General features: G+C 35.2%; 4 protein-coding genes across 6 annotated transcripts; all 4 read left to right on the top strand.

Annotated features, from left to right (window-relative positions):
- The first annotated feature begins 1,024 nt into the window (after window positions 1-1,024).
- On the top strand, window positions 1,025-3,051 carry LOC120083143 (T-complex protein 1 subunit delta). The gene has a single exon (XM_039038730.1). The coding sequence runs from the start codon at window positions 1,180-1,182 to the stop codon at window positions 2,779-2,781; it is 1,602 nt and encodes a 533-aa protein (XP_038894658.1). The 5' UTR covers window positions 1,025-1,179; the 3' UTR covers window positions 2,782-3,051.
- Window positions 3,052-9,153: 6,102 nt separating this feature from the next.
- Window positions 9,154-16,231, top strand: LOC120082929 (nuclear poly(A) polymerase 1). Of its 3 annotated transcripts, none has more exons than XM_039038352.1 (12): window positions 9,154-9,293; window positions 9,392-10,103; window positions 10,202-10,279; window positions 10,442-10,549; window positions 12,123-12,185; window positions 12,293-12,454; window positions 12,765-13,031; window positions 13,126-13,455; window positions 14,019-14,183; window positions 14,286-15,215; window positions 15,591-15,664; window positions 15,902-16,231. In XM_039038352.1, the coding sequence occupies exons 2-12, from the start codon at window positions 9,984-9,986 to the stop codon at window positions 15,942-15,944; spliced, it is 2,340 nt and encodes a 779-aa protein (XP_038894280.1). In that variant the 5' UTR covers window positions 9,154-9,293; window positions 9,392-9,983; the 3' UTR covers window positions 15,945-16,231. The 3 variants fall into 3 exon arrangements, with proteins under 3 accessions (XP_038894280.1, XP_038894281.1, XP_038894279.1); XM_039038353.1 differs by having other exon boundaries at window positions 9,240-10,103; window positions 12,765-12,878; window positions 12,969-13,031; XM_039038351.1 differs by having other exon boundaries at window positions 9,240-10,103.
- A 265-nt stretch (window positions 16,232-16,496) lies between these two features.
- LOC120083587 lies at window positions 16,497-18,337 on the top strand. The gene is made up of 3 exons (XM_039039407.1): window positions 16,497-16,846; window positions 17,395-17,891; window positions 17,994-18,337. The coding sequence occupies exons 1-3, from the start codon at window positions 16,685-16,687 to the stop codon at window positions 18,088-18,090; spliced, it is 756 nt and encodes a 251-aa protein (XP_038895335.1). The 5' UTR covers window positions 16,497-16,684; the 3' UTR covers window positions 18,091-18,337.
- Window positions 18,338-21,904: 3,567 nt separating this feature from the next.
- LOC120082574 (UDP-N-acetylglucosamine--N-acetylmuramyl-(pentapeptide) pyrophosphoryl-undecaprenol N-acetylglucosamine transferase) lies at window positions 21,905-25,796 on the top strand. The gene is made up of 5 exons (XM_039037810.1): window positions 21,905-22,177; window positions 22,254-23,105; window positions 23,940-24,048; window positions 24,137-24,272; window positions 25,468-25,796. Exons 1-5 carry the CDS (start codon window positions 22,074-22,076, stop codon window positions 25,596-25,598), a joined length of 1,332 nt encoding a protein of 443 aa, XP_038893738.1. The 5' UTR covers window positions 21,905-22,073; the 3' UTR covers window positions 25,599-25,796.
- The last annotated feature ends 1,536 nt before the right edge of the window (window positions 25,797-27,332 follow it).

The raw sequence follows: 27,332 nt of genomic DNA, 5'->3' as shown, positions 1-27,332 counted from the left end.
GTAATTTTAACACCAATTATATTATGTACAACACCAATTATACTGTACAATATTTAATTTTAGTACCAATTATATTCTGTACAACACCAACTATACTGTACAATATGTAATTTTAACACAAATTTATCTAAACAATCACCTAGTTATTTATTTACTTAGTTAAATGTATAACACCAATTGTATTATACAAATTTAGCACAAATTTATCTAAACGATCGCATAACAAAACCTAAACGATCATTTAACAAAAACTAAATGATTGTATAACAAATATCTAAATGATCGCATAATAGATATCCCAATGATCGTATAACAAAAACTAAACGATTGCATAACAATTAGCCAAACGATCGCATAATAGATATCTAAACGATCGCATAACATTTAGCTAAATGATCACTAGCCAAACAATCATATAATGGATATCTAAACGATCGCGTAACAGTTAGCTAAACGATTGGTTAGTATTCTCTGTACGATCACATAACAAAACCTAAATGATCGTTTAACAAAAACTATACGATCGCATAACAGATATCTAAACAATCGCATATATCTCAATGATCTTATAACAAAAACTAAACGATCGCGTAACAGTTAGCCAAACGATCGCATAATAGATATCTAAACGATTGCATAACATTGAGCTAAATGATCGCTTAGTAATCTCTATCTTATCGCTTAGTAATATTTAAATGCTCGCTTAAAGTATTCGTAGAGGTGCGTTCACCAAACGGTCTGAAGGCTTTTTAAAAGTTGGGGTAATTTTGAAATTTCGCATGGGGAAAATGTTAGTGGTAAAAAAGTTTTTAGGAAGAGATCATTGGTATAAAAATTTTTGGGTTTGGATCATTTTGTGAAATTTTTCTTTGAAGTTATTGTCGTGCTAGAGAGAAGACAGCGTGAGCCTTAAATTTGTTTAGGGCATTTTTCTCATTAGGGGCAACTTGGACATTTCTCATCTCCATTTGTCCAAAAAAAAAAAAAGAAAAGAAAAGAAAAAAACATCTATTTTTTTTTTTTGGCAATTTCCCCTCCTCTTCCGGCCTTAGTTGTCTCTCTAGGGTTTTGCTTCACCGCCATTTCTAAACATACCTCACCATTGAATTTGCATCACATCACTACTCCATTGTTCTCTCTTATTATTGGGGGATCTTTTGAGCTCTAACTTGCTTATCCATGGCGGCTCCCGCTGTATCTCAGCCCCGATCCTCCAAAACTGAGTCCTACGTTGATAACAAGCGCAAGGAGGACATTCGACACGCCAATATCGTCGCAGCCCGAGCCATCGCCGATGCTGTTCGTACTAGTCTTGGGCCCAAGGGCATGGACAAAATGATCTCCACGGCCTCCGGTGAGGTCATCATTACTAATGATGGGGCAACCATTCTCAATAAAATGGAAGTTCTCCAACCTGCTGCGAAAATGCTAGTCGAGCTCTCCAAGTCGCAGGACTCTGCTGCTGGAGATGGTACCACCACCGTGGTCGTCATTGCAGGTTCACTTCTTAAACAGTGTCTTTCTCTTTTATCCCATGGGATTCACCCCACTGTAATCTCCGATTCCCTCCACAAGACCGCCATTAAGGCTGTTGATGTGTTGACAGCAATGGCTGTCCCGGTTGAGCTATCGGATAGAGAGTCCTTGATTAAATCGGCGAGTACTTCGCTCAATAGTAAGGTTGTTAGTCAGTACTCGACATTGCTTGCGCCGCTTGCTGTTGATTCTGTGCTCTCGGTTGTTGATCCTGCTAAGCCAGATTTGGTTGATTTGAGGGATATTAAGATTGTGAAGAAGCTGGGCGGGACCGTGGATGACACTGTGCTTGTGAAGGGTTTGGTGTTTGACAAGAAGGTAAGTCACGCGGCTGGCGGACCGACCAGAATGGAGAATGCGAAGATTGCTGTTATTCAGTTCCAGATTTCACCACCTAAAACTGACATTGAGCAGAGTATTGTGGTCTCGGATTATACTCAGATGGATAGGATATTGAAAGAAGAGAGAAATTACATTTTAGGTATGATTAAGAAGATTAGGGCTACTGGGTGTAACGTATTGTTGATTCAGAAGAGTATCTTGAGAGATGCCGTGACAGATTTGTCTCTACATTACCTTGCAAAAGCCAAGATTTTGGTGATCAAGGATGTTGAGCGCGATGACATTGAATTCATTACGAAGACTCTCAATTGTCTGCCAATTGCAAATATTGAACATTTCCGCTCTGAGAAGTTGGGGTATGCAGAACTCGTTGAGGAGGCTTCAATGGGAGACGGGAAGATTGTTAAGATTACGGGCATTAAAGATATGGGGCGGACAGCTACCGTACTTGTTCGGGGTTCTAACCAACTAGTGATTGACGAGGCTGAGAGGAGCTTGCACGATGCCCTGTGTGTTGTTAGGTGTTTGGTAAGTAAAAGGTTCTTGATTGCAGGTGGTGGTGCACCAGAGATTGAGCTGTCAAGGCAGTTGGGTGCCTGGGCAAAAGTGTTGCATGGAATGGAGGGTTACTGTGTTCGTTCCTTTGCGGAGGCTCTTGAAGTTATCCCATATACTTTGGCTGAAAATGCTGGGTTGAACCCAATTACCATTGTTACAGAACTGAGGAATCGTCATGCACAGGGTGAGATCAATACTGGAATTAATGTAAGGAAGGGGCAGATCACAAACATCTTGGAGGAGAATGTTGTTCAGCCACTTCTCGTAAGTACAAGTGCAATCACTCTAGCTACAGAATGCGTGCGAATGATTTTGAAGATTGATGACATTGTCACCGTGAGGTAGAGTGTGGGCTTTAATTGAATGAAAAGGCTGGTTTTGTCGTTTTTTCATTTTGGTTTGCTAGTAGAATCTAGGGTTCTGTTTTGCTCTGGTTAAAAGAATTTTAATGTGTTTCTTTTGTTGCTATTTGCCTATAGTTTATTGGTATGGCCTTTTGTTCCTTAGGAGGTTTTATGGATCCTATCTTTTTTAGCTTTGGAAATTTACGTGTAGTCATCAAACTTCATTAATTATTTGAGTTGCACTGTGATACTACTTTTCTCAGATCTCACATATTGGGATTCTCTAAAAGCTCTTTCTGCTTCTGCTTATATAGTCTGTTTAGTAGTCGTTTCTGTTGGGATTCCCCATATTTCACATCTTAATATCTATCTTCTTTTACAAGAACCACAATTCTTTTCTAGAATAACTGTTTGAAGAAAAGTTGTCGTCTTTAATAGTGTAGCTACGGTGATTCTTGGGGTAGCATTGGTAGGTATTCTGGATTATTGTAAGAGAACTAATCTCATTATTGGAGCTGGTAATTCTTGTCAATTTTTAACTACTCTAGTGGAATTCTCTCCGGTCAACAAGACATAAGATTTAGTTAGTGTACTCTCTTTAGTCTCGGTTTGATTTGATCTCATGGACTTGTACAACACATGCTGCCAGAGTAATTTTTGTGTTGCTTAGATTGAACTGTATGAAGGTCTCACACTAATTTTGGCCGAGTTTAATTGCATCTTGTAAACTCACTGTGTTTACAAGATTACTTCTAAACTGCTTACTAATAAATTGATAATAGTTCTCCCCTCCATTGTGTTTGAGTCCCAAGTTGCTTTTCTGGAGGGACGTCAAATCCTTGATGCTATTCTCACTGCTTCGGAAGCCCTTGAGGATTGGCACGCGAGTGGGAAGAAAGGTGTCCTTCTAAAACTTGATTTGGAAAAGGTGTATGACAAAGTTGATTGGAGGTTCTTAAACATGGCCTTGAAGTTTAAAGGGTTTGGTAGGCGGTGGAGAAAGTGGATTTGGGGGTGTCTTTCCTCAACCAACTTCTCTGTCATCGTTAATGGAAGATTGAGGGGTAAGATTTTTGCGAAAAGAGGACTCCGCCAAGGTGATCCACTTGCCCCTTTTCTCTTTACCATAGTTGGAGATGTCTTGAGTAGACTCATTCACTTCTGCAATGAAAGATGGTTTATTAGAGTCTTTTCTTTTGGAGATATGTCTTCTAATTTGACCCACCTGCAATACGCTAACGGCACTCTCCTTTTTTGTTTTTGGGAGGGCAACAATATCACAAATTGGTGGCCTGTTATTAACACTTTCCGTTTGGGCTCCGGTTTGTCCTTGAACACTTCCAAAACCTGCATCATCAGTATTAATTTGGATAGAAATGCTTTGGAATAGCCTTGAACTTGGGGTGTGAAGTGGAATCTTTATCGTTTGTTTATTTGGGTTTCCCTATAGGTGGAAATTATAAGGCCCGAGATGTTTGGAATGGTTTAGAGGAAAATTTTAAAACAAAGATCGACAAATGGAGAGGGATTGTTCTTTCCAAAGGAGATTGGTTGACCCTTGCCCAGTTGGTCCTTAATAGTCTCCTTTGCTATTTCTTCTCATTGATGCAAGCTCCGGTTAAAACTCTTAACCGTCTGGAGAAGTCTATGAGCGATTTTGTTTGGAATGGTGGCTTCTTTAACCTGACTTCCCATCTTGTCTGGTGGAGTTCGACCTTGCTCCCTACCGTCTTTGGGGGTCTCGGGGTTGGCTTGTTTCGTCAAAAGAACTTTGCCCTCCTTAAGAAATGGTTATGGAGATTCTCTCACGAAGAAGATGCTCTTTGGAGGCGGATTATCAGTGCGATTTGTGGCTTAGAGACTAACGGTTGGCTGACTAAAGCTCCTAAGCCAAGAGAAAGGGTACTGTTTGGGCTGGGATCTTAAAGCATAAAGAGAGCAGTTCATGAGCTTCACTAAATTTGTGTTGGGTATTGGAAAAACTATTAGCTTCTGGAACGATTGGTGGTGTGACCCCCTTCCTCTTGCTCTAAAATTTCCTAGTATTTACTCCATATCTGACAATAAGGAGGCTAAAGTGGCTGATTGCTGGTGTTTCTCTAACCAATTTTGGGACTTGGGCCTTAGAAGGACCATTTTGACAGAGAGTTGAGAGATCTTGTGGAACTTTTGCATATTCTTCAATACTGGAAGGCTGAAGGAAGTAATGGTAGTAACGACAGCCTGAAATGGAAGATTGATGCTTTGGGGAATTTCACTACAAAAGCCACTTTCCTGCATTTGGCTAGGCCGCCCTCTCCCTCCATGTTCTCGTTGGAGCGAATTGTGTGGAAGATGAAGGTGCCCAAGAAAGTCAAATTCTTCATTCCCTCAGCGTAAAGACCCATGATAAGTTGCAGAGAAAGCTTCCCTGTCTCCTTCAATTTGTTGCTGTGCATGAAAGCTGAGGAAACATTGGACCATCTGTTTCTGCATTGCGAGTTTGTTCATTGGGGTTGGTGTACGTTGCTTAATACTTTTGGGTGGAGGGTTGTCTCCCTAACAAGGTTGACAATTGGATTCTTGAAGGGCTTGACAGTTATGCCTTTAACAGTACTGGCAAAGTGTTTTGGAGATGTGCCTTGCGTGCTTTGCTTTGGTGCACTTGGAAAGAAAGAAACAAGAGAATTTTTGAAGATAAGTTTTTTTTTTTTTTTTTTTTTTTTTAAATTCTTTTTCGGCTTTTGTGCAGCACACAGCCTCTTAGTGGTGTACTAAGTACACTAAATTCATTTGTAATTACAGCCTCCTAATGATTTTTAACGATTAGAAGGCTTTGCTTTGTTAGTTGCTCCTGGGGTTCCTATCAACCCCTCGCCCTTAGGCTGGTCCTCTTTGGCTTGGTTTTTATATTTTATTTTGCTTCCTATGGCCCAGAACTAACTGTATATATGACTTTTTTTAAGTACCGATATAATTAAGACTAAGAGGAGGCCTAAGATTCCATTATTCAAATTTCAAACATCAGCAACCTGAAACGTACACGTGCAGATTATAAGTAAAGAGCCCATTCTTCTCGAACACAGCTTCCTTAGTCACACACACACATGGAAGGGAGGGAGATACTGACATACTGGCCAACAGGGAAGTAAAAGTCCTTTAGTGGAAACAACTAAAATGATTAACTAGTATTGGCAGTATGCTACACATCTTTAGTGGAAACAACTTAGCTCAAAGAGATCAAAAACCCTCAACTTCTTTTATAGAGGAGCCATCACCTCCTTTATGACGATTCACACCCTCCCAATAGAAGTTCCCTATGGCTTCGTTATTTCTAGAAGACACCACATTAGGGATCCATAAAAACAGAGCAATTGGGAAGGCTAGTTATCATTTCTTGAACCTTGGTAAGATGCACTCTTCCAATATTAGAGTCTCTCCACTTGGCTTATGATCCATTGAATTTTTTCCAGCACAGGGATCCAAAAGAAGTGAATTTAGGAAAAACCTCCAGGGGAGGGGGTAGGGAAGGAGCTAAAATTGGTGCCCAAATTCTTCAAGTAGAATCCACAAGATGTAGACAGCCAAATTCTTTACTAGGCATACATTTGCATCAAGTCATAGCAAGTTGGATAATATGTTAAAAAAAGCGTCAAAAGAGCTTTCTTTATCATTGGATAGGTGTTTGTTTCTCTCCTTCCATATTATCTATAAGAAAGCACGAAACAAGTGTGACCATATAATCTTCTTAGATAAGTTAAAAGGGCTGCCTGTGAGAGTATATGTGAGGAGGCTCAAAATATCGTTAGGTTAGGGGGTAGCCATCCAAAGGAGAGGGTGATCTCTCTCCAAAATCGCTTGGCAAATGAGCAGTGAATGAATAGGTGACTCAGGGTCTCATAAGTGGCATGGCAAAGATGACAACACTGTGGAGAGAGAACCATGTGTGGGAAACGTCTTTGCATTGATGGCATTGTGACTAATTTTCCAAAGGAAGAAATTTTACTCTCTCTCTCTCTCTTTTTGGGTGTAGATGTCCATCCGTATGGCGTCAAAAAGTGGGGTTAAGGTCAGCCCCCTTGGTTCCCAAATCATTACTCATTAGCCAAGGATTTTGTGGAGAAAAGGCCATTTTTATCCTGTTTCCAAACCCATTTATCTCTTTTGGAGGCCATTTCATAATTGTTCATGAGAGTCGTCCAATCTTCAACTTCTTCTTTGAGGTTCCTTCTATAACTGATGGTCCATCCATGTAGTTCATCCCAAAAATGGTTTATGATGGACATTTTGTGCGTGGCCAGAGTGTAGAGCCATGGGAATAGGGTTGATAAGGGGGCTTAGCCAATGATCAATGCCAAAATGAGGTGGGCACATTCAGTAGGCAGATTTTCAACCGAGAAACTAGTTTAGAAATTTTTACGAAGTTCAAAAAGATGGGTAATCTCCCTTTTCATCAAGGACTGAGAAAAGAGGAGAGCATGTGGGATCTTTACAAAATAACTTGTGGTTTGAACGCCATCCAGAGGTTGTATATTGTACACTATTCCAATTCCTCAAAAGTCTTTTGGTTTCTCTGTTTCTAAATGAGCCAAAGGGTGGTTGTGGTGTGCATCGCTCAAATCATCTGATATTAGATACGTAACCTTCCCTGCACAATTGGTTGTAGTCTAGCCCAAGTAACTATATGGTATGGCTGCGTCTTTTTTGAATCCACATTCATAATGTGCAATTATGTTCATCATTTCGAATTTACCTAGTTTAATCTCTGTGAACAGATACTTTTGGAATTGCATGTAGTTTTAAAAACTTGTTTTTGTTTTTGGAATGACTAAGAATTCAACCATTGTAGTTAAGAATGAAGCAAATCATTGTAAGAAATTGGGAGAAATTGTAAAAACAAAAAGTGAAATGGTTATCAAATGAGACCTAAGTTATTTATTTTCTCCAAAATTCTTATTGAATAATGGCATTTGAATTTGAATACCTTTAATCCATTTTGATTTTGTAAGGATATTGAGACCACATTCTCCTTATTTCAGGATGTAGGCATAAAAAGCCAAGCCTACGTAACCTGTGTGCCATAAATTTTATCTCGAACTGATTAGATTGCCTCGAAAATTGTCGAAGGAATGTGTACTGGTTAGATTTAGTTCCTTCAATTAATTTGGTAGTTATTTTATTTTTTTGTCATGGACAAGCAGCATCTAACAAATCCCTATTCTTCACGGGAATATTTTTGCTATTCCAACAAAAGTCATAGTGGAGGGTTTCTTTCACAACCAATGTTTCGTTCAGATGGATGATTTTTAGATCAAAAGCTAGATTTGATTATGCTTAACTAGCGCATATTATCTTAAACTTAAAAATGAAATATAACAGAGAGCTCTAAAGGATCAATAAATACAGTTTTTGCTTTCAAACTATATGCATTTTCATGCATTAAGGTACACAAGCCCTTCAAGGTGAATTTTGATGTAGCTGTTGAGATGGGTCTTGGAGTTCCAACGTAGCATGATTCAATATTTCATAGACTTCATGTGAGATCTTCAACAATGTGAATGATTTTTTTTTAATCGTAAGTACAATTTAGTAGCTTACGAGCTTGTTTTCCATACTCGAAAATAAAGATTGAAAATAATTTAACTAGAAGACCATACGCGAATTTTTAATTTAACATAATTTTAACTGTTGAAACTTAATATAATTTATATTTTTGGTTACTTCATACTAAAATCTTAATTTTAATATCAATTTGTTAACAAATCCACCCCTTTCTAGCTCAACATGCAAGTTGAGATTAGATGTCTTAATCCTCTGTCTCTATAATTGATGTATTGAAAAGAGTCTTAACCAATATAATCATGTTCAAATTGGTTAGTAAATTCTACATTTTTGTCAAATATCACATGGATTGGATATACAATTGATGAATTTATAAATCTAAAAACTAATATAAAAATGAAACATTGTCTATAACTTATAAACATAATATTAAATTTTTGTTGACATCTCTATATTTTCACTTTTTATAGATTTATTATGAAAGATCAATCGATATTTTCACTATATTGTTGAATAGTCTATAATTGATAAAAAGAATAAGCTACAAAATGTCACTAATATAAATATAATATAAATAGTAGACATGTTAATTTGTTTAAAAATTATAAAAATATTTATTTTCTAATTAATTTTATTTTTTTTAATTTTAAAAAAATATTCATCAACATCAATATTTTATCGATAATTTTTTTGTTGATAAATATTTCATCAATAAAATTTAGACCTCAATATTTTCGTGGATCGACCTTTTAAACTTTAGTTATAACCTCAAATAGTTGAGGTTTTTGAATTTGAGTTCGAAAAAGAAGGGTTTTGCCATTTTCTTAAATAAATCAAGGGAGAAAAAGAAGAAAAAAGAAAAGGAAAAAAGAAAGTGAAAAAAGATGAACGGCTCGAAAATTATATATATTTATATTGGCGGCATAGAGCCCAAATCCGAACCGGATCGTCCTCACTTCCAATCTCTTCTCGGTATTTCTCTGAAAGTTCTTTCTGTGTGTCCAAAACCCCTTCTGTCTCCCTCTCGAAAGCTCCATCGGTGACTACCTTTTCTCTTTTCTATTTTCAAGGTGCTTCTTTTCGAGCTGTGCTGACGGAGATCGTCAAAGGATTTCCACTCGCACAACCTCCCAAAGCGAAGGCCCTCCATGTTTTGATTGCTCATGTTGTCTCGCCGATTTTTTCTTCCGATCATTGTTTGCTGCTTCTGATTCTCCTTTTCTCTCGTCAAGATTGATTGAGTTTACTGTATCAATTTTGGGCCTCATCGGTCTTGTACTCTGTTCTATAATCACATATTATAAGAAAACTAGACTAGGGTTACAAGTTTTTTCTTCTTTTGTTTTATTCTTCTTCCCTTATATAGTTTCAATTGATTGTAGCTTTGGGTTCCATGTTAATGGATTTTCCCTTCCCAGTATTGTATTATTGACGTTTATATGATTGCTATCTTCTCGTTTGTTTTTTTTTTTTCCCTTTCTTGATATGATTTTCTACGGGGAAAAGGTGTGAAAAAAATATAGAAAAAAAAAAAGAGAAAAGAATTGGTAAAAATTATCATCAAGCAATATATTCTTGACATCCCCTTTTCTTAATAAAAAAAAGAGAGAGCGAGAGAGGAAAATAAAAACGAGACTGTAGAACTTTGTATATTACTTTTGAATGGGGAGCCCTGCATTAAGTGGCCGGAATAATGGGCAGCAGCGATTAGGCATTACCGATCCCATTTCGTTGAGTGGGCCGACGGAGTACGACGTGATAAAGACTCGCGAACTTGAAAAGGTTCTGGGTTGTTGTTTCCATTTGGGCAGTATCGTTTTTTTGCAAATATGCTGTGTCTTCTCTGAACTCAGTCGTTCTTTCTTTTTTGGAGTGTTCAGTATTTGCAAGATGCTGGATTGTACGAAAGTCAGGAGGAAGCCGTGAGTAGAGAGGAAGTTCTTGGGAGACTAGACCAGGTTGGGTCACCCTTAGTTGTTTTTGAGAAGTTGAAAAGAAGAAAATAATGATTCGTATTGGTTTGTGATGCGTAGTTGAATTTTAACATTCATATCTTTGTTGTTTAACTGATAGAACATTCTTGCGATTGTAATGTTGTGTATTTGCTGTATATGGAGCAGATTGTGAAGATTTGGGTTAAATCAATTAGTCGTGCAAAGGGGTTGAATGAGCAACTGGTACAAGAAGCCAATGCTAAGATTTTCACGTTTGGTTCATATCGTTTAGGGGTACAGAACTATTTCTCTTGTAGAGCTTTATTCTCTATGGGAATTTGATGTGCTATGTGCTATGATTTTCTTATGAAGATAAATGCTTTCGTGTTAGTTGTTTCTTCAAGTAATTTTTTGTCTACTTTTATTTGTAATAGTTTCCTGTATGTGATTGCATCAGCATCAAAATCTCAATGTAACTTTATTATGAATGAATAGAAGATTATATCATATGATTACCAACAGCTTTCAAGTATGATGAACCAGTCTGGTATTAAGCTGGAAATTTTATTTGTATGTAGAATTGCCCAAGTCCTTACTCTTATGACACAGTGATGTTGATTACAGAAAGATCAAAGCTACATGATTACAGAAAGATTTGGACCAGGGTCCTGGAACCCCTGAAAGAAGAAAATTACTCACGATCTCAACAGAGTCAAAATTGGAGTCCTGGAAATTTATATTCCTCTTTAGCTAATTCTCCAGAGAACGAAGATAGTGTTGCATAATAAGACTTTAGCCTTCCTTTTGAATTGATATCCATATAGAAGCTGGTGATTAGCACTCTTGTAGCAATTAGGAAAGTATGAGGAGGCATCAAAGATGGAAAAAAGAACATTGCAGTACTTGGTGCAAATTCACAAGGAACAAATGCAACTGGTCTTCATTAGGTTTCTTGTACATGATGCATGAACTAGCAGTCCAGCTTGAATTATGATTGTACAACACTCATTGACACGTCATTTTTTCAACAAATTGTTAAATCCAATAACGAAAGGACTTCCTGCTTGTTTTAGTGTTTAGTATTAGCTTGATTTCTTTTTCTTACATGTCTGTTGACAATCATAGGAAGTTAGATAATTACATTATAATTACATTGTTTGTATTGTTAGTATTGTCTAATGTCATTTATAACAAAAAAAAAAAAAAAAAGAAAAGGGAATCAAACTTTTGGGTTGTTATATTTCGTTTTGTATGTAAAATCTGTAAATTTGATGCATCAAAAATGAATTAGATTTTATTTATTATCTTTTTAACAGAAAATGAATTAGATTTTATATGGACTTCATAAGTAACTCATTTCACATGTAGATTTTAAATACGTATTTCTTTCCAAGTATGATTTTCATTTTAAAGAGTTTAACCTGTTTTTCTATGGCCTTTATCCCAAAAAAAAAAAAAAAAAAAAAAAAAGTGGCTGTGGCTAACTCTATACTTGTCTTCAAGTGCGTTGTTTGTCCATCTTTTCTCTATTCTTCCTTCCTTTTCTCTGGTGTTTTCTCCTCTCTTTTTGCAACACATTAGTATTATTTGTTTAATAAAAAACTAATTTTAGTGAGAAAATGAAAACTACAATGGAGGGGAGGCAACCCAAGCCCCAATCGGGGAACATTACAACATACTTTGCCAAGTGGCATAAGAAAAAAGGAAAAGAAAAGAAAAGAAAAAGTAACACTCTAGATCCCTCCTTATTATGTATGTTACAGCTTTCTCTTTCTACTTGCAAATAATTAGCACAAAGCTTAGATTTCTAATTCTGTTGTCATTTTCTTTTCCTTGAGGAAAGTTTATCTATATATTGTATTTGTAGGTACATGGCCCTGGTGCAGATATTGATACGCTGTGTGTGGGACCTAGACATGCAACACGTGAAGTGCGACCAGCTTTCTTTTTTATGAATACTTGTGGTGCATTAATTTTGCATAAACTCTGTTATTTTAGTTTTGTAGACTCAATAATACTTTTGTTAACTGGCCGTAGGAAGACTTTTTTGGTGAGCTACATAAAATGCTGTCAGAGATGCCTGAAGTATCTGAGTTACATCCTGTGCCTGATGCTCATGTTCCTGTGATGAGATTTAAGTTTTCCGGGGTTTCTATTGATCTTCTCTATGCAAAATTGTCACTTTGGGTTATTCCTGAAGTAAGTCGTTGTATGCTAGCATATTCTTATTTAAATTGTCCCACTGTCTAATATTTCATGATTATGATGTACTGATGCCATGCCATACAATATAAAGATTTAGTAAATTTTTGTAGCTAATTTGCAATCTGACTTCTAGAAAATGGATTTTTTGGATCCTTTTCCATTCTACATTATTCACTCTGGGCTCTTATTCCATCTTCCCCATCTTGCCTTCTTGAAGTGCACAAATGGCTTATAATCTTTGTAAATTTACTATTACTAAAAGATGTTGATATGATCTGTTTTTAAACTTTCTATTCTGGGCCAGGACTTGGATATATCTCAGGATTCGATACTTCAAAATGCAGATGAACAGACAGTTCGTAGTCTAAATGGTTGTCGAGTTACTGATCGAATTTTGCGGTTAGTTCCAAATATTCAGGTTGTGAATCAAAACTTGCCTAGATGTTTTTATCTCTTTTTCTCATTAACTTTGTTCATTCTTAAAGTTCGGTTGATTTATGAAGTGCAGAGTTTTCGAACAACATTGAGATGCATGAGATTTTGGGCAAAACGCCGAGGTGTTTATTCCAATGTATGGTACAAATATCTAATAAAGTGGATTGCTTCTAAGTTTATGCTAAAATTTCTTACACAATCTTTTGACTTTTAATTTATACCCTGGCCAGGTTTCGGGGTTTCTTGGTGGTATAAACTGGGCATTGCTTGTTGCTCGGATATGCCAACTATACCCCAATGCATTGCCAAATATGCTTGTGGCTCGTTTTTTCAGGGTCTTCACCCAGTGGCGCTGGCCAAATCCTGTTATGCTTTGTGCTAATGAAGAAGGATCTCTTGGACTTCCAGTTTGGGATCCAAGGAGAAATCCGAAGGATAGATACCATTTAATGCCTATAATTACTCCTGCTTATCCTTGTATGAATTCTAGCTACAATGTTTCGGCAAGCACTTTGCGTATTATGACTGAAGAATTTCGAAGGGGACATGATATTTGTGAGGTACATTTCTGCAATGTATCTTTTATTCCCAGTTAGGGATTTGCATAATGAGTTTAATTGGATTCATGTTTCTATTATATTCACATTCAGTTATTTGATCTGCTGGCTTATGATAGATATCTAGGAACTTTTTACTTGGTGCTGATAAATCTTTCTACAATTTGTATCTCATTTTTGTTCAGTATAATTTATGTTCTCTTTAATTTGATGTCTCATCCATCCTTTTGTTTGTTTTAATTTTAATAAATTGCTTTTGTAAGTACAAGTGAAGTTTGTTTTGACTCGTGATTTCCTATTTGCATGCTAGTATACGAGATTTTGGATTGGATTCTGTCTCCAATTTGTCAGCGTTATACGAAACCTTGTTCATGACGCTATTCTTAATTATCTGCCCAACTATTAGTGTAGGTATTAGTTTAGGACTGGCAATCAAGTTGATGTGGAAACTAATGTTATTGACATTAGAAAGCTGTTCCTCTTTACACAGTCCATAAGTCAGGTTTGTTATCTTGATAGTGAAGCATTGTTCTATGTTTAGTTTGATGGTTGTTTGATGTTATCAGGTTATGGAAGAAAATAAGGCCGATTGGGACACACTTTTTGAGCCTTACCCCTTCTTCGAAGCATACAAAAACTACTTGCAAATAGACATTACTGCAGAAAATGATGATGACCTGAGAATTTGGAAAGGTTGGGTTGAATCTCGCCTTCGCCAACTGACATTGAAGGTGAAATTGTAATTTCATGGTTATTTACTTTCAGCCTTTCTAGCATTTATCGAATTATGCACTCGTTCAATGGAGATTGACTTGGCTTGTGTGTTGATGCAGATCGAAAGACATACGTATAACATGCTTCAGTGCCATCCACATCCAGGAGATTTTTCTGACAAATCCAGACCTTTCCACCATTGTTATTTCATGGGTTTGCAGCGAAAACAAGGAGTTCCTGCAAGTGGGGGTGAACAGTTTGATATAAGGTTGACAGTTGACGAATTTAAACGTTCTGTCAATGTATATACACAGCGGAAGCGTGGGATGGAGATTTATGTCTCCCATGTGAAAAGGAGGAGTATACCAAATTTTGTTTTCCCGGGTGGAGTTCGACCTTCGCGTGCATCAAAATTGACTTGGGATAGTAGGCGTAGTTCAGAACTAAAAGCTTCTGACAGTACTCAAGTAGACAGCCCATCTGAAGTTACAGGAAGTTTAGATGGGATAGATGATAGAAGGAAAAGAACGCGTATTGATGATAATGCAAATACTAACTTGAGAAATGGAGAGTGCTTGGCTGCTGCTCATTCCCACCTTGAGGAAGTTCATGAAGTCTGCCAAGTCAGCAACACTAGCTCATGTTCCATTAAGGATGCAAATTTTATTCCCACCAGTGCAGATAACTTAGAAAATCTGGCAGATGTTTCCCCTCAGAACAATGGAGATCATGGATTGATAGGAGTTACTCGCTCCACAAACATTGTACCTGTGGCTACTAATACATTAAACTGCAAAGAAGCAGAAAAGCTGGCAATTCAAAAAATTCTGTCCGACTCATATAACTCTCATCAAGATTTTCCTTCTGAGCCTGAAGAGCTGGACGATTTTGATTATAAACAAGCAGCTAAAGATTTTGGGGCTACTAAGCAAGGTAGCCCTATGAGGTCTTCGGATGCAAACACGTCTTCTATAGTAGTGCCTATGGTATCTTGCAATGAAGCACGCCAGTCAAGTTCTTATTCTAATGGGGGCTTAGAGGAGCTTGAGGTTTTATATACTTTAACCAAAACTTCTATTTTCTTTCATTTCTCTGTACTATCATATAGTTGGTGTTTCTTTCAACTACAATTGCAGAATGATTATATTCTGTTAAAATGCTAAATGATTATATTCTGTTACGTTTCTTTGTTTTCTCGTCTTAAATACGGATGTTGTTCAAAGATAACAGGTTATGAAATATACCCTATCAAGGGCGTACAAAAAAACCCTTGTATGCTTTATAATGAACTTAATATTTTAGGGGGAAATAATTTTTGGAGAGCTTTGAAAAACAAAATTGATTCTCCCTCCCATATAAAACTAGATAAACTGATAAGCTCCAGTTTTACTCTGTTATCTTACTGTCTAATTTCTTATGTTAAGCTTGCTGAGGTTGTGGCGCCATTGTCAACTGGGACCGCTCCTGCACCTGTAGCTGAGCGAAAGCCAATTATCAGGTGGCTTGCAATATTCTTAATTCTATGAGGAATAGGAATGGTTGACATTTGATTAAAATATTTGTATCTTTTTTCCTTCCCACCCTCTTTGGCATGGGTTGCTATCATAAACATGCTCCAGTCTCCTTTTTACTTTCTTTTTTTTCCCCCATTTATTTTAGTTGGGTTATGACCACACACTTTCATTGTCAATATTGGCTTATTCAATCTAGTTTCTTTTCTTCCTCCAAATTGCAGGTTGAGCTTCACTTCCTTGGGCAAAGCTGGTAAAAGCTCGTAAAGAAGGCTTCTTCCCTTCCCAAAAGCAGCTCGAGAGAGCATCCCTCTAATCTGTTATGTACTAGGCGATGTCCTGCCGGTCGATTTTCTTTTCATGTAACTCTTGACCCTTAATAATATAAAAGGAAAAAAAAAAAGAAAAAAAAGGTCCTAAGTTTTTATGTAATTTGTATAACGGGCTTGAAGGGCCCCATGTGCCAACAGTTCTACAAATGTACTAGTCGGTGTATGCCTTCTTTTTTTTTTACCGTGTTAATACAGATGATAGCTTCTATTATTTCTTCTAAACCTCTGAAAAACCAGACCTTCCTCTTATTATTAACTTACAGATTGATTGTTCTATGAAGAAAAAAAACGTCTTTCTCAACGAGAAGATAAAGATTCCTCTTAATGAATACCAACCTTTTGTATGATTTGATTAATTTATCATTTGTTCACTTTTAGACCGAGCACTTGGTCGCGTGCTAGTTGCTTGCCTTGCTTCACGTGCTTCATGTTCGATAGTTCGTCAACTATTTTAATGTGGCCCTCACTTTGATATGATATATAATATCGAAAAATTATTTCTGCTATTCAACCCACATTTTCAATTGTATGACAATGATAATAAAACGACGTGGAAGCCTGTTGAGCTGTTGCTACTAATATAAGTTGTCATTGGTATACTCTCTGAGGGGAAGCAAAAAGTTGTGCGAGGGAGACTTGGTACTTTGTAGTTTGCAGGAGCTAAGCTGAAGAAGGATGGAAGTGAAGGATCTTGAATATTTGATGGTTCCGCTTGGTTTTGCGGTGCTGGTGAGCTACCATCTCTGGCTAATAATTACCATTTATAGGAGGCCTAAAAGAACAGTAATCGGAATCAACGCTGAATCCCGCCGGCAATGGGTCTCAACCATGATTTCAGTGAGTGCATCTCTTCTCTTACTCTCTCTTCTTCTATGTTGTGTGTCAACTCAGTTTCAAGAACTTTTTTTTTCTTGTTTTTGATATCTGATTTCTTGTTCAGAAAAAGCATCTGTAAGTGAGAGAAAACTAGTGTGAAATTCCTTAGAAGTAATGGTCTTGAAAATGAGATGAAAGCCTTTTGAAGCTGAGAACAACGTTAAGAGTCCCCCCCACCCTTTTCTTTTTCTAGTCTTGTTGATATCTCTGATAGCATTTATTGCGTGAGGATTTTGGTTTATCATGAATTTTAATTTCCTCTAAAATACGATTCCACATGTAATTCTAATCATATTTCTCCCTCGTGATTGAGAAACTTATTCTACAACTAATTAATCTAGAAACTATATCGAATCAACTAATACTCAAACGGGTAGGATAGAAAAGTGATGTTAAAGTTTGACTTAAGAAGACATCTGGTCCCCTCCGCTCCCACTTTCATGGAGGTGGAGGAGGAGGAGAGAGGCAACTTCCATGGTTGACTAGACTACTTGAGTGATCATGTTTAGGACCCTACAAAGAATGGTGTTCTCGCGGTTCAAACCATACGAAACAACATCATGGCTTCTACACTTATGGCTACAACGACGATCACCATTGGCTCATTGATCAGTGTTTTTGTGAGCAGCACATCAAGTACTGGAAAGTACCGTTACATTGTATTGTGTTTCCTTGTTGCCTTTCTTTGCAATGTGCAGTCTATCAGATACTATGCTCATGCTAGCTTCTTAGTCACTTTGCCTGCTGGTGAAGGTAGAAAGGATTATCTTGGTGCAATCTTGAATCGAGGAAGCTTATTTTGGTCACTCGGATTGCGAGCTTTCTATTTCGCAATTCCTCTCTTCCTTTGGATCTTTGGACCTCTATCAATGTTCTCGAGTTGTTACCTGATAACATTTGTTCTTTACTTCTTGGATTTTACTGGAACTTCTAGCTATGATCCTTACGAATATGTACAAAAGGAAGAAGCCAACAACAATGACATTGAATCCGTTAGTCAATCAGGGTGAGTGCTTTCATATGTTCAATTGATCTTTATATTTGGCTTTATGATTTTGCTTATTCACTATGGTTTTCTAAACGAGTGTTCTGAATTCATTCGGGTCAGGGGAATCAATTTCGTCGCAAATTCTTGCCTTCAATCTCCTCTACTTGTTGGTCACCATATGACTACCAACTTAAATACCTCTGCAAATCAAAACTGAAATGCAATTTGCTACAAAGAAAAATATACTGTACTTTTCTCAGCTATTTTTAGCAATTATTGAATTTTGGGTGAGATTGAAAGCAAATTTTCATTTATATATATAATCTACAGACATCGTTTGAATGTGTGCAAGTGTAAACTTAAATGATCAAGTGTTGGGTTGTGGGATACCCACTATGTAGGGATTATGTTATCCCTTTATTCTTTAAAATGTTAATTGTTATGTAAACCATAGTTAATATCATTATGAAACTACCCTTCATCTCATTTTATATCCTTTGAGATCATGTCGAGTCACCCCAAAGGTTGATTTTTTTTTTAACCATGGTCAAACAATTCACGACAATCATTATTTGTTGCTTTTTATTTTCTCTCGACAATATTATCTCAAGAAACACCTGCTAGGTAGTTACTAAAAAATGTCATTTTGGGAGAGACTAACTAAAGTTTGGCTTTTACTTGAAATGTCATTTTGAAAGAGAGGCTTCGAACCAATATATGGCTTTTACTCATGGCAAGCACTTCCTAAAGAATATTCGGCCATTGAAAGTACTTTGAGACGTTTTGTTCACTATTAAAGAAGTGTTTGAGTCCAATTTGACTAGTATCTTCTAAGAAAAATGATGAATTTGCATAAACGTAATCAATTTTGACCTTATAAATATATTGCTGTATTGGTTAAATTAGTATCAATTCACATGCTAATCTGAATATTTCCATGTGTTGAGCTTTGTCCTTATTCAAAAATTGCAATTTGCTTGGTGGAATTGAAACGGGAAAGCACATCTACTCACTTTCTTTTCTCTCTCACCATCCCAAATTCAAAATCTCAAATTGTACTCTATGAAGGAAAAAAATGTTTTGTGGACTTTTGTTACATCCCTTTATATAGGTCAACATATGGACAAGCTTTGAACACAATTGAGAAAAATTACTTCTGTCTAAGATAAGGGTGATGGTCGGTTTTGTCAGTTTTGGGATCAACCAAGAACCAATCTAAATCAATCGGTTTTTATAAAGAAAAGATCAAAATCGATGTCCAATAGATAAAGAAAAAAAATTAGTGGATTGATTTTTATTTGGTTCATTATACAATCGGTTTTGTTCTCAATTTTTTTACGGTTTTTTCCTTCCAAATTTTAATTTTTATTTCCAACTTTGTCTTGAATTGGTCCTTTTTGTAAATTTAATAAATTGGGTTCGTTTCTTTTTTTAATATATATTGAAATCGAACATTTTTATTTTTTTCTTGCCACTTGCTAAATAAAAACATAGACACTCCATAATAATTGATTTTTTTCTAAATAATAAATATATATGCACCAATAATTAAAACACTAAAAGAGACATGATATTAGGGTTTATTTTTAAGGGTACATATACCCTTGGTTTGGTTCAGTTTTGATTGGTTTTTCCAATCAAAATCTGATCTGAACCAATACTTTTTACTTTTCTCTAAATATAAACCAATATGTCCAAGTCCAATTTTATACTAAAAAACCAAGCCAAATCGAACTAGTGGATCAGTTTAGATAGGTTTGGTTTTTTGATTTTGTTGCACTCCTAATCTAAGATACGTCGTACTAATAGTAAAATTTTGGAGCAAAACATGTTTTTGGAAAAAAATTTATGATTCGTACTTCTCTTTCTTAAAAGGACTTCAAGTGTTCTTAGAATTTTTAAAATCATTTTGATTTCTAACTACGATAAGATTTGAAAAATATTTTTAATTTGCTAAAATCACCTTTTATCTTCCAAAAATCATTTATTACCTATGTCGTCTTTTATCTTAGTTATACATAATATTTCATGAATATGGTTAGAATTGATGTCTCACATAATTTGAAATACATATTAGAGAAGAATTCATGTTCATTACTTTATCCCAAAAAAAGGAAAAAAAAAAAAAAAAAAAAAACTTGATTACATTGTATCTCACAAAGAAAAAGTAAGTTACTTCTTATCTATAGTTGCAAATGAATTCACTTCTTAAAAAAAGGAAGAAAACACATTTTAATATCAATTTGGGTAAAAGGATTGATGTTGCCACATTGTAGCAACCTACTTTTCCTTAGGATAGTGGGTACCAAACCAACTAAATAGCCCATATCCAATGGAAGTCTATGGGCCTAACAAATCATAAATCACTTCAAAGTATCATTGAATAGCCAAACAATATTATAAACAAAGAAAAACAAACCTCAACAATATAATTAAAAATGATGCTCGATTACTCACCACCTAACTAATCGATACGTATGTCTTACCGACCATTGGTATATCTTTTAAAACTAAGGAAGAGGAATGAAGAAAATGAGGAGAAAAAGGCAAACTTTTTCCTTTTTCTTAAAAAAATAAATAGCTGTCAAATTTTTAATGGTAGTTAGTAGGAAGATACCTACTATATATGTATAACTAATAGATAAGTATAATTCATATATTAATACAGTGGCAAATAACATAATAAATGATGCATACAAATAACGTAACATATTTACCTAAATAGAGAAGTAGAAGTTAAATAAAGTGAAAACAAAACTTTAACTACCTCGATGTTTCAAATATGAAAGGAGTATTTTCACTTGCAAACCTTATGAGAAACTCTAGTAAGAAATTTTAGTTAGCTTCTTATTGGAGAATTGAAATCAACTTCATTGGGAGAAAAAAAATGCTTCCTAAGATAATACACTTGAGCAGCCACCTCAATATGCTTTGAAAGACTTTTTACTATGGAGTAAACTTCCAAACTCTTTTCAAATATAAATATATTCACAAAAAGTCTTCAAATATCATACCTTAACAGCAACTTTTGAGTTTGATTGGACCATTGTGCGATATAATCAAATGAACTAACGATATGATTCATCCAAGCAGAGATCAAGCTTCGATAAATAATAAATAATAAATGGTGTACCCCTAAATTATAGTATAACAAGGCAAAAAGTAGGAGGAAAAAGGTCTTCAATTATAAGACAAGACACACAGTTAGGTAATTTAGATCAATTCAATATACTAAAAAAGATCGTTGTGAAGCATTAGGGATTATACAAGACTCTCGGGGTTTTCTTTTGGGATACATTCTAAGGTGGTGCATAAGGTGGTCGATCAAAGTTCTTGAAGGTTTGATAATCTTAAAAGGAATTAAAAGTATCAAAGACAAATTTTCAAAGCACTTATCCTCTTTAAAGGTTGAATACTTAATAGAGACGGTTAGAATTTATTTGAAACATCAAATGTTGCTGAGAATATTCTTTTCCTCATCTTTCAAGTGAAAGTTTTGACATTTTCTTTTTATAATATGACTTGCAATAAAGTTGTTCATGCACTTGCGAAAGTGGAGACCTTACTTCACGATATTTTTTTTGTTGGATCTCTTATCTTCGTGAGATATCAAACAATTATATATATATATATATATACACACAAAATTTTCAAATAGGGTCTCATCTGCTTTAGATCATTTTATAGTTGTATCTTATTTTAATATATTGTAAAAAAAAAAGTTCTAAAAAAAATGTGACAAAACATAGAAGAAACCACTCAAAGAAACATTAAGGTCCGTTTGTTAACCATTTGATTTTAGATTTTTATTTTTAAAAATTAAATCTGTCTTTATTAAATACAATGGTTGAATTTCACTTTTTAAACTATCGGTGAAAATAAAAAATAAAGAAACAAATTTGGAGATGTTTATAGATTTAATTTTAAATAACCAAATAGTTACATAGACTAAATCAATGAATAGTGATTTGAGTTGATTCCGTTCAAATCTATACTGTAATTAATTGTTCATGTTAATATTTGTTTATTGAAATTTCCGTAACATCGAGAAACAAATGATGTGTGCTGATTGTACTACTTGCGTCAGTCTCTTCCGATTAGTTCGAAAGTTGCAGCGAAGAAGAAGCAGAGTTGAGGGAGAAGAAAAGACCATTTACAGATGCATTTTTCTGTTCCCTTGGAGTTTCACAATCAGCTCTAATGGCGGCCACCAAAATTTTTCATTTCTCTCTACCCACCAAATCTAACCCTTCAACTCCGCCGTTTAAGACTTCTTACACCCTCATTTCCTCCCCACATTCCAGGCAAGATTCTCTCCAATCTCTCTCAACTGTGCGATCAATAATCGATTCGTTATAACTCATCTTCTTAACATTTCAGGCCTGTCAAAAGCATCCGTTGTCTGTCTATTCACCGATCAGACGACGATGACCCCTCTACATCAAACAGCACGATTAACTCCCTGAGAGTCGTCTTCGCCGCCGGAGGCACTGGTGGTCGCGTTTATCCCGCCGTCGCCATTGCCGATGAGCTCCTAATTGCTTACCCCACAGCGCAGATCCTCTTTTTAGGAACACCCAACAGCACGGAAAGCGCCGCCGTCCCCTCCGCCGGGTACGAGTTCGACACAGTTCCGGCCACCCAGTTAGCTCGCCCTCTTATATCTCCCCAAAACCTTCTCCTCCCTTTACATCTGATCAAATCCGTGGTTGCGAGTTACAAAAAACTCATCGATTTCAAACCCCACATTGTCATTGGCACAGGTGGGAACGTCTCGTTCCCGATTTGTCTCGCTGCAAGGCTGATCAATGGCGTCAAGCTCGCAATCCAAGAACAGAACTCGGTTCCAGGATTTGCGAATTGGGTTCTTTCCCATTTTGCAGATGTGGTGTTTGTTGTATTGAACTCCACAGTCGAGTGCTTTCCAAGGAAGAAGAAATGCTTGGTTTGTGGGAATCCGGTGAGGTCGGCGTTGAGGCAGTACGTGCCCAAGGCTGTGGCACGTTTGCATTTCTTTCCAAGATCAGGGAAGGGTGAGGATTTGGAGGCTAAGGTGTTGCTTATTCTTGGAGGGTCTTTGGGTGCAAATGCCATTAATATTGCCATGTTGAATCTGTATTATCAGATGTTGTTGGAGAACAAGAGTTTGTATATTATATGGCAGACTGGTGTGAAGACATTTGATGAGATGGACAGCCTTGTGAAGAACCATCCCCATCTGCATTTAACGCCGTAATTCTTTTCTCAGTATTAAATGCCTCTCAACTTTCCTCTTGATCACTGATTTTAGTAGCTAGTTATAGATTCCAACAACCTGCATTTACCTGCTTCCATGTGGATTATAGTCTTGATATTAAAATCTAAATATCATAATCTTCTTATATATTTGTTCATGAATTGAAGTTTACGATGTTATGATCCTCTAGAATGCATCTGTTGTTAGACAGCAAATACTTGGAGAGAGTTTTCTGAGACCATAGTAACTGTTTGTAGATCTTTTATTTATTGCTGCTGAAGATCTTTTGGAAACTCTAGCTTAAGGAAAAAAGTAAATAACTTCAGAGTCAAGCAATTAAATGTATGCTAGAACTGAAGTATGAGTGTCTGAGATATGCTAATCAATGCGGTTAATAAGACTGAGCATGACTGAATCTAGAAAACTCAATAACCTGGTGGCTCCATGCTCATATCATAACACCACTGTGTAAGTTGCTCGCGACGTTGTCAAATGTTGAAACAAATTTATCTCTTCATTGAGCTTCTATGGAAGCTCCATTCCATCTTTATGAGTTATACATGGATGTATGTCTAGTGCCACAGCCTTCCTTCCTTGACGAATAATTTTGATCTTCTCATATTGATACTTAATACGGCCAAATCTTGGAGATTAGATGACCAAGATTGATCCATATGTATAGTATCGATTATGTCTTAATCATATATCTTTTATGTGGATTCATATTCTGTTTTCATCATTTCTTTCATATAATTCTACCTGTAAACATCTACTGATCTTCATAAATGTACAAGCATGTAATAGATCCTGTTTGTTTTTTATTGGTGAAGGTTCATGCATTCTCTGCATTTGGCTTATGCAGCTGCAGATGTCGTTGTTTCTAGAGCAGGGGCCATGACTTGCTCTGAGATCCTAGCAACTGGAAAGCCTTCTATACTGGTACAAATTACAACCCCTCCAATCAAGATTTTCTGTATGTTCTTCATTCTTTGAAAGGAACCTTATATCTTGACTCGTTTAACTTTAGATACCATCACCATATGAAGATGAAGGACATCAGTTTAAAAATGCTTCAATAATGGCTGACATGGCTGGTTCAACGGTCATTAATGAAGATGAACTAGATTCGACAACCCTTGCAATTGCAATTCATGAGATATTAGGTATGTTTAACATGCTCTGTTAAGGAAATCATTTCTTCATTCAAATGAAAATCATGCGTTAGTTTGCTTCTGGTTTTGAGATCGTGACTCTAGATCAGTTTGAATAATCTAAAATGGTTACCCAATCTACTAATTGCTTATATGACCTGTAAGGTTCCCTAAAGATTCTTTACTGTCACCCGTTCAATTGAAGGACTGATATCTATAAGTTTTATAACATAAACAAACTATTCATACCTTATTTGATAACCATCTAGATTTTGATTTTTGAAAATTATGCTTCTTTTTCGTGACTTATTTGCCATAGCTTTCATATTTCTAAGGGAAACATTTGAATTCATAGCTAAATCCCAAAAACAAAAATAACTTCTTTTAAAACTACGGCTTGATGTGGTAACCATTTGGTCTTTATTAGTTTTTGAAAATTAAGCCGGTAAACACCAATTCCACCTCTCAATTTTTTGCTTTGTTATTTACTTTTTACCAATATTTTAGAAAAACAAACCATGCTTTGAAAATTAGAAAAAGTAATTTTTAAAAATTTGTTTTAATTTTAGAATTTGACGAAGAATTAAACTCTTTTACTTAAGAAATATGCAAACCAATGAAAGAAATTGAGAATAAGTAAAAATAGGCTTAATTTTTTAAAATAAAAAACCGAATTGTTACCCAACATAACCTTTTTTTTATTTTTTTTTTATTTTTTTATTTTTTTTATTTTTAATGTTTTAAGAATTGCCTGGGATTTTTTAAAAACATTCCTAAAAAGTGAGTTATATAAAACAAATAAATCCATATGTGGATATAGTGATTATAAGTTTCATTTTTAAAAACAAAATAATTATCAAACGAAGTCTCACTTAATCAGTAATTGGAGACTAATACTCTCCATTTTGAGCATGTTGAACGGTTAATATGCATGTTTGTGTGCACATACAAATGTATTATATAACATCTTACTTTAGGCCACATTTCTAACCACTGTTTATAAGAGGTTTGATGAAAAGGTTTAGATGAGACTAGAACTTTATGCCCAACCAATATCAGATATAATTCTTCTGTTTTGCCTCATTTCATTAACTTTCTGGTGACTTCTTCTGCTTCGCTTTGTTTGAAGAAGCTGAGATTAGCCTCATAAATTGTCAAATTGACATCAACTTTAGATTTTCTCATAGTATGTGTGTGTTTTTTACAGGTGATGAGAGTAAAATGGCAGATCTATCTGAGAGAGCATTGCGAGCATCAAAACCAAATGCCTCTATTGAAATTGTTCAACACATTGGAAGCTTAATAAACTTGTCAACTACGAAGGCCAAGCAGCAATGATACAATAATGGCAAATGAGAGAATTTTCTGAATTACAGGATTCTTTAAAGTCTAGTTTGATAACCTGTTTGTTTTTAGTTTTTTTTCCCTTTCTTTTCAAGGCAATTTTCTAGCAGATGTTTCACTTCCACTGGCCAAACTCTTGGTTTAATGATATCAATCTTTAAAAAATAAAAGCCCACTTTTGCTTTGCATATATTTTAATCTACTTCATTTAGAATTTTCTATTATGAGTTTTCAAGGAATTGAACTGGTCTCTCCACTCAAACCCTCCTTTGAATTGCAAACCCTCCTCATAATACAAGGAATTAACATTCTCACATTATGTTATTTTACTTGAAAACTATTTGTTTGATTCCTAAATTTTGAGTCTAGTTTCTATTTAGACTATCAATTTCATAATGTTACATTTTTAATTCTCTGTATTTTTCGTTTATTTCAATTTAGCTCCTAAATTTCAAAATGTTTGGACTTTATCATTGAAAATTGAGTTTTGAAACACAAATTTTATCTTTAGTATTAATATCTATTAATTAATTTAGTTTCACTATTAAGATTAATATTGAGATTTTACTTCATAATTATCTTTAATTGATTACAAAATGTTAATACCAAATATTGAAAGATAAGTTTTAAAAAATCAAGGTTAAAAGTGTAAATTTTGAAACCTAAAAACTAAACTGAAACATAACAAATTAAAACAAAATTCAAATCTTAATATAAAATTGTAACATCTTGAAAAGTAGGTTCTAAATTAATATAAAATTGTAACACCTTGGACCAAATAGAAACGAATCCCAAAACTTAAGAACTAAAAATGTATATTTTTCTCTTGTTTTTAAAAAGGAAAAATGTTAATAGTCACTTTCAAATCCTCCCTAGAATTGAAACAATATGATATTATATTTATGGAATACATTAATCAAGACATCAAAAGTGACTTTTAATTAACAAAAGGAGAAAAAAGGTTAGAAATGGAGGGAAAAAGTTAAATTTTGCACAGTTTTGATAATATTCTTGAAAAATAAGGAAGAAAAAGAAATCCAAATGCATTATCCTTTTCAGCAAATGGAAACAATAGATAAACGTAGCTCTTACTACTTTTCTTTCATTCTTATCCTTTTACATTCTCATTGCCTAACTTTCCTTTCATACACATGAAAAATCCAAATATGAAAGCTTAGCAAATTGAAATTTTGAAGTAGATGTATTGCATATATCTCCATTAACAAAAAGCCACGAATTGTTATGAAACACATTGAATCGATCAAAGACTATTAACGGAATATTTTGAAAATTCATTAAACAAGTGTTACAAAATCAATATTCAAACATTAGACATCGCTATTTACTTGATTCATTAATAGTGTGTTATTACATCCATGGGTAAAAACAAGATTTTGTTATTAGAGAGATATCATATAAAAGATTACAAAGATGTCTCTAAAGTTAGAGAGTTTATATATAACGCACTCTTCTAAGCTCTAGGATCAAAATCGTAAATAACATAAATATGAATACAATTTAGATTCTAGGCCCCCAAACCCCTACGAGGGCACGTCACCTCTAGACTCGACTCGCAGACTAAGTAGCGAGACCCTATACTTGGCCATTTGAAGCTATAGATAACAAGTTCAAAGCATTCTAATAAAAACCTTAAAAATTTATTAGATATTTTGTAAAATCCAAGGACCTCTTAGAAATCTTTGAAAACTTGAAAATCTATTAGACATT

This window comes from Benincasa hispida, chromosome 8, assembly GCF_009727055.1.
Source record: "Benincasa hispida cultivar B227 chromosome 8, ASM972705v1, whole genome shotgun sequence".
Classification (NCBI taxonomy): domain Eukaryota; kingdom Viridiplantae; phylum Streptophyta; class Magnoliopsida; order Cucurbitales; family Cucurbitaceae; genus Benincasa; species Benincasa hispida.
The sequence above is the reverse complement of the archived record's forward strand: the minus strand, read 5'-3'. Positions and strand labels throughout refer to the sequence as shown.

What these genes read in the sequence shown, in the direction of transcription:
- LOC120083587 (XM_039039407.1), top strand. Translation starts at nt 16,685, where the DNA reads ATGGAAGTGAAGGATCTTGAATATTTGATGGTTCCGCTTGGTTTTGCG. An exon ending in GGGTCTCAACCATGATTTCA is followed by an intron (nt 16,847 to 17,394) that starts GTGAGTGCATCT and finishes GATCATGTTTAG; the next exon opens with GACCCTACAAAGAATGGTGT. An exon ending in GAATCCGTTAGTCAATCAGG is followed by an intron (nt 17,892 to 17,993) that starts GTGAGTGCTTTC and finishes CATTCGGGTCAG; the next exon opens with GGGAATCAATTTCGTCGCAA.
- LOC120082574 (XM_039037810.1), top strand. Translation starts at nt 22,074, where the DNA reads ATGGCGGCCACCAAAATTTTTCATTTCTCTCTACCCACCAAATCTAAC. An exon ending in ATTTCCTCCCCACATTCCAG is followed by an intron (nt 22,178 to 22,253) that starts GCAAGATTCTCT and finishes TTAACATTTCAG; the next exon opens with GCCTGTCAAAAGCATCCGTT. An exon ending in TGCAATTCATGAGATATTAG is followed by an intron (nt 24,273 to 25,467) that starts GTATGTTTAACA and finishes TGTTTTTTACAG; the next exon opens with GTGATGAGAGTAAAATGGCA.
- LOC120082929 (XM_039038352.1), top strand. Translation starts at nt 9,984, where the DNA reads ATGGGGAGCCCTGCATTAAGTGGCCGGAATAATGGGCAGCAGCGATTA. An exon ending in CACTTTGGGTTATTCCTGAA is followed by an intron (nt 12,455 to 12,764) that starts GTAAGTCGTTGT and finishes ATTCTGGGCCAG; the next exon opens with GACTTGGATATATCTCAGGA. An exon ending in TTCGCCAACTGACATTGAAG is followed by an intron (nt 14,184 to 14,285) that starts GTGAAATTGTAA and finishes GTGTTGATGCAG; the next exon opens with ATCGAAAGACATACGTATAA.
- LOC120083143 (XM_039038730.1), top strand. Translation starts at nt 1,180, where the DNA reads ATGGCGGCTCCCGCTGTATCTCAGCCCCGATCCTCCAAAACTGAGTCC.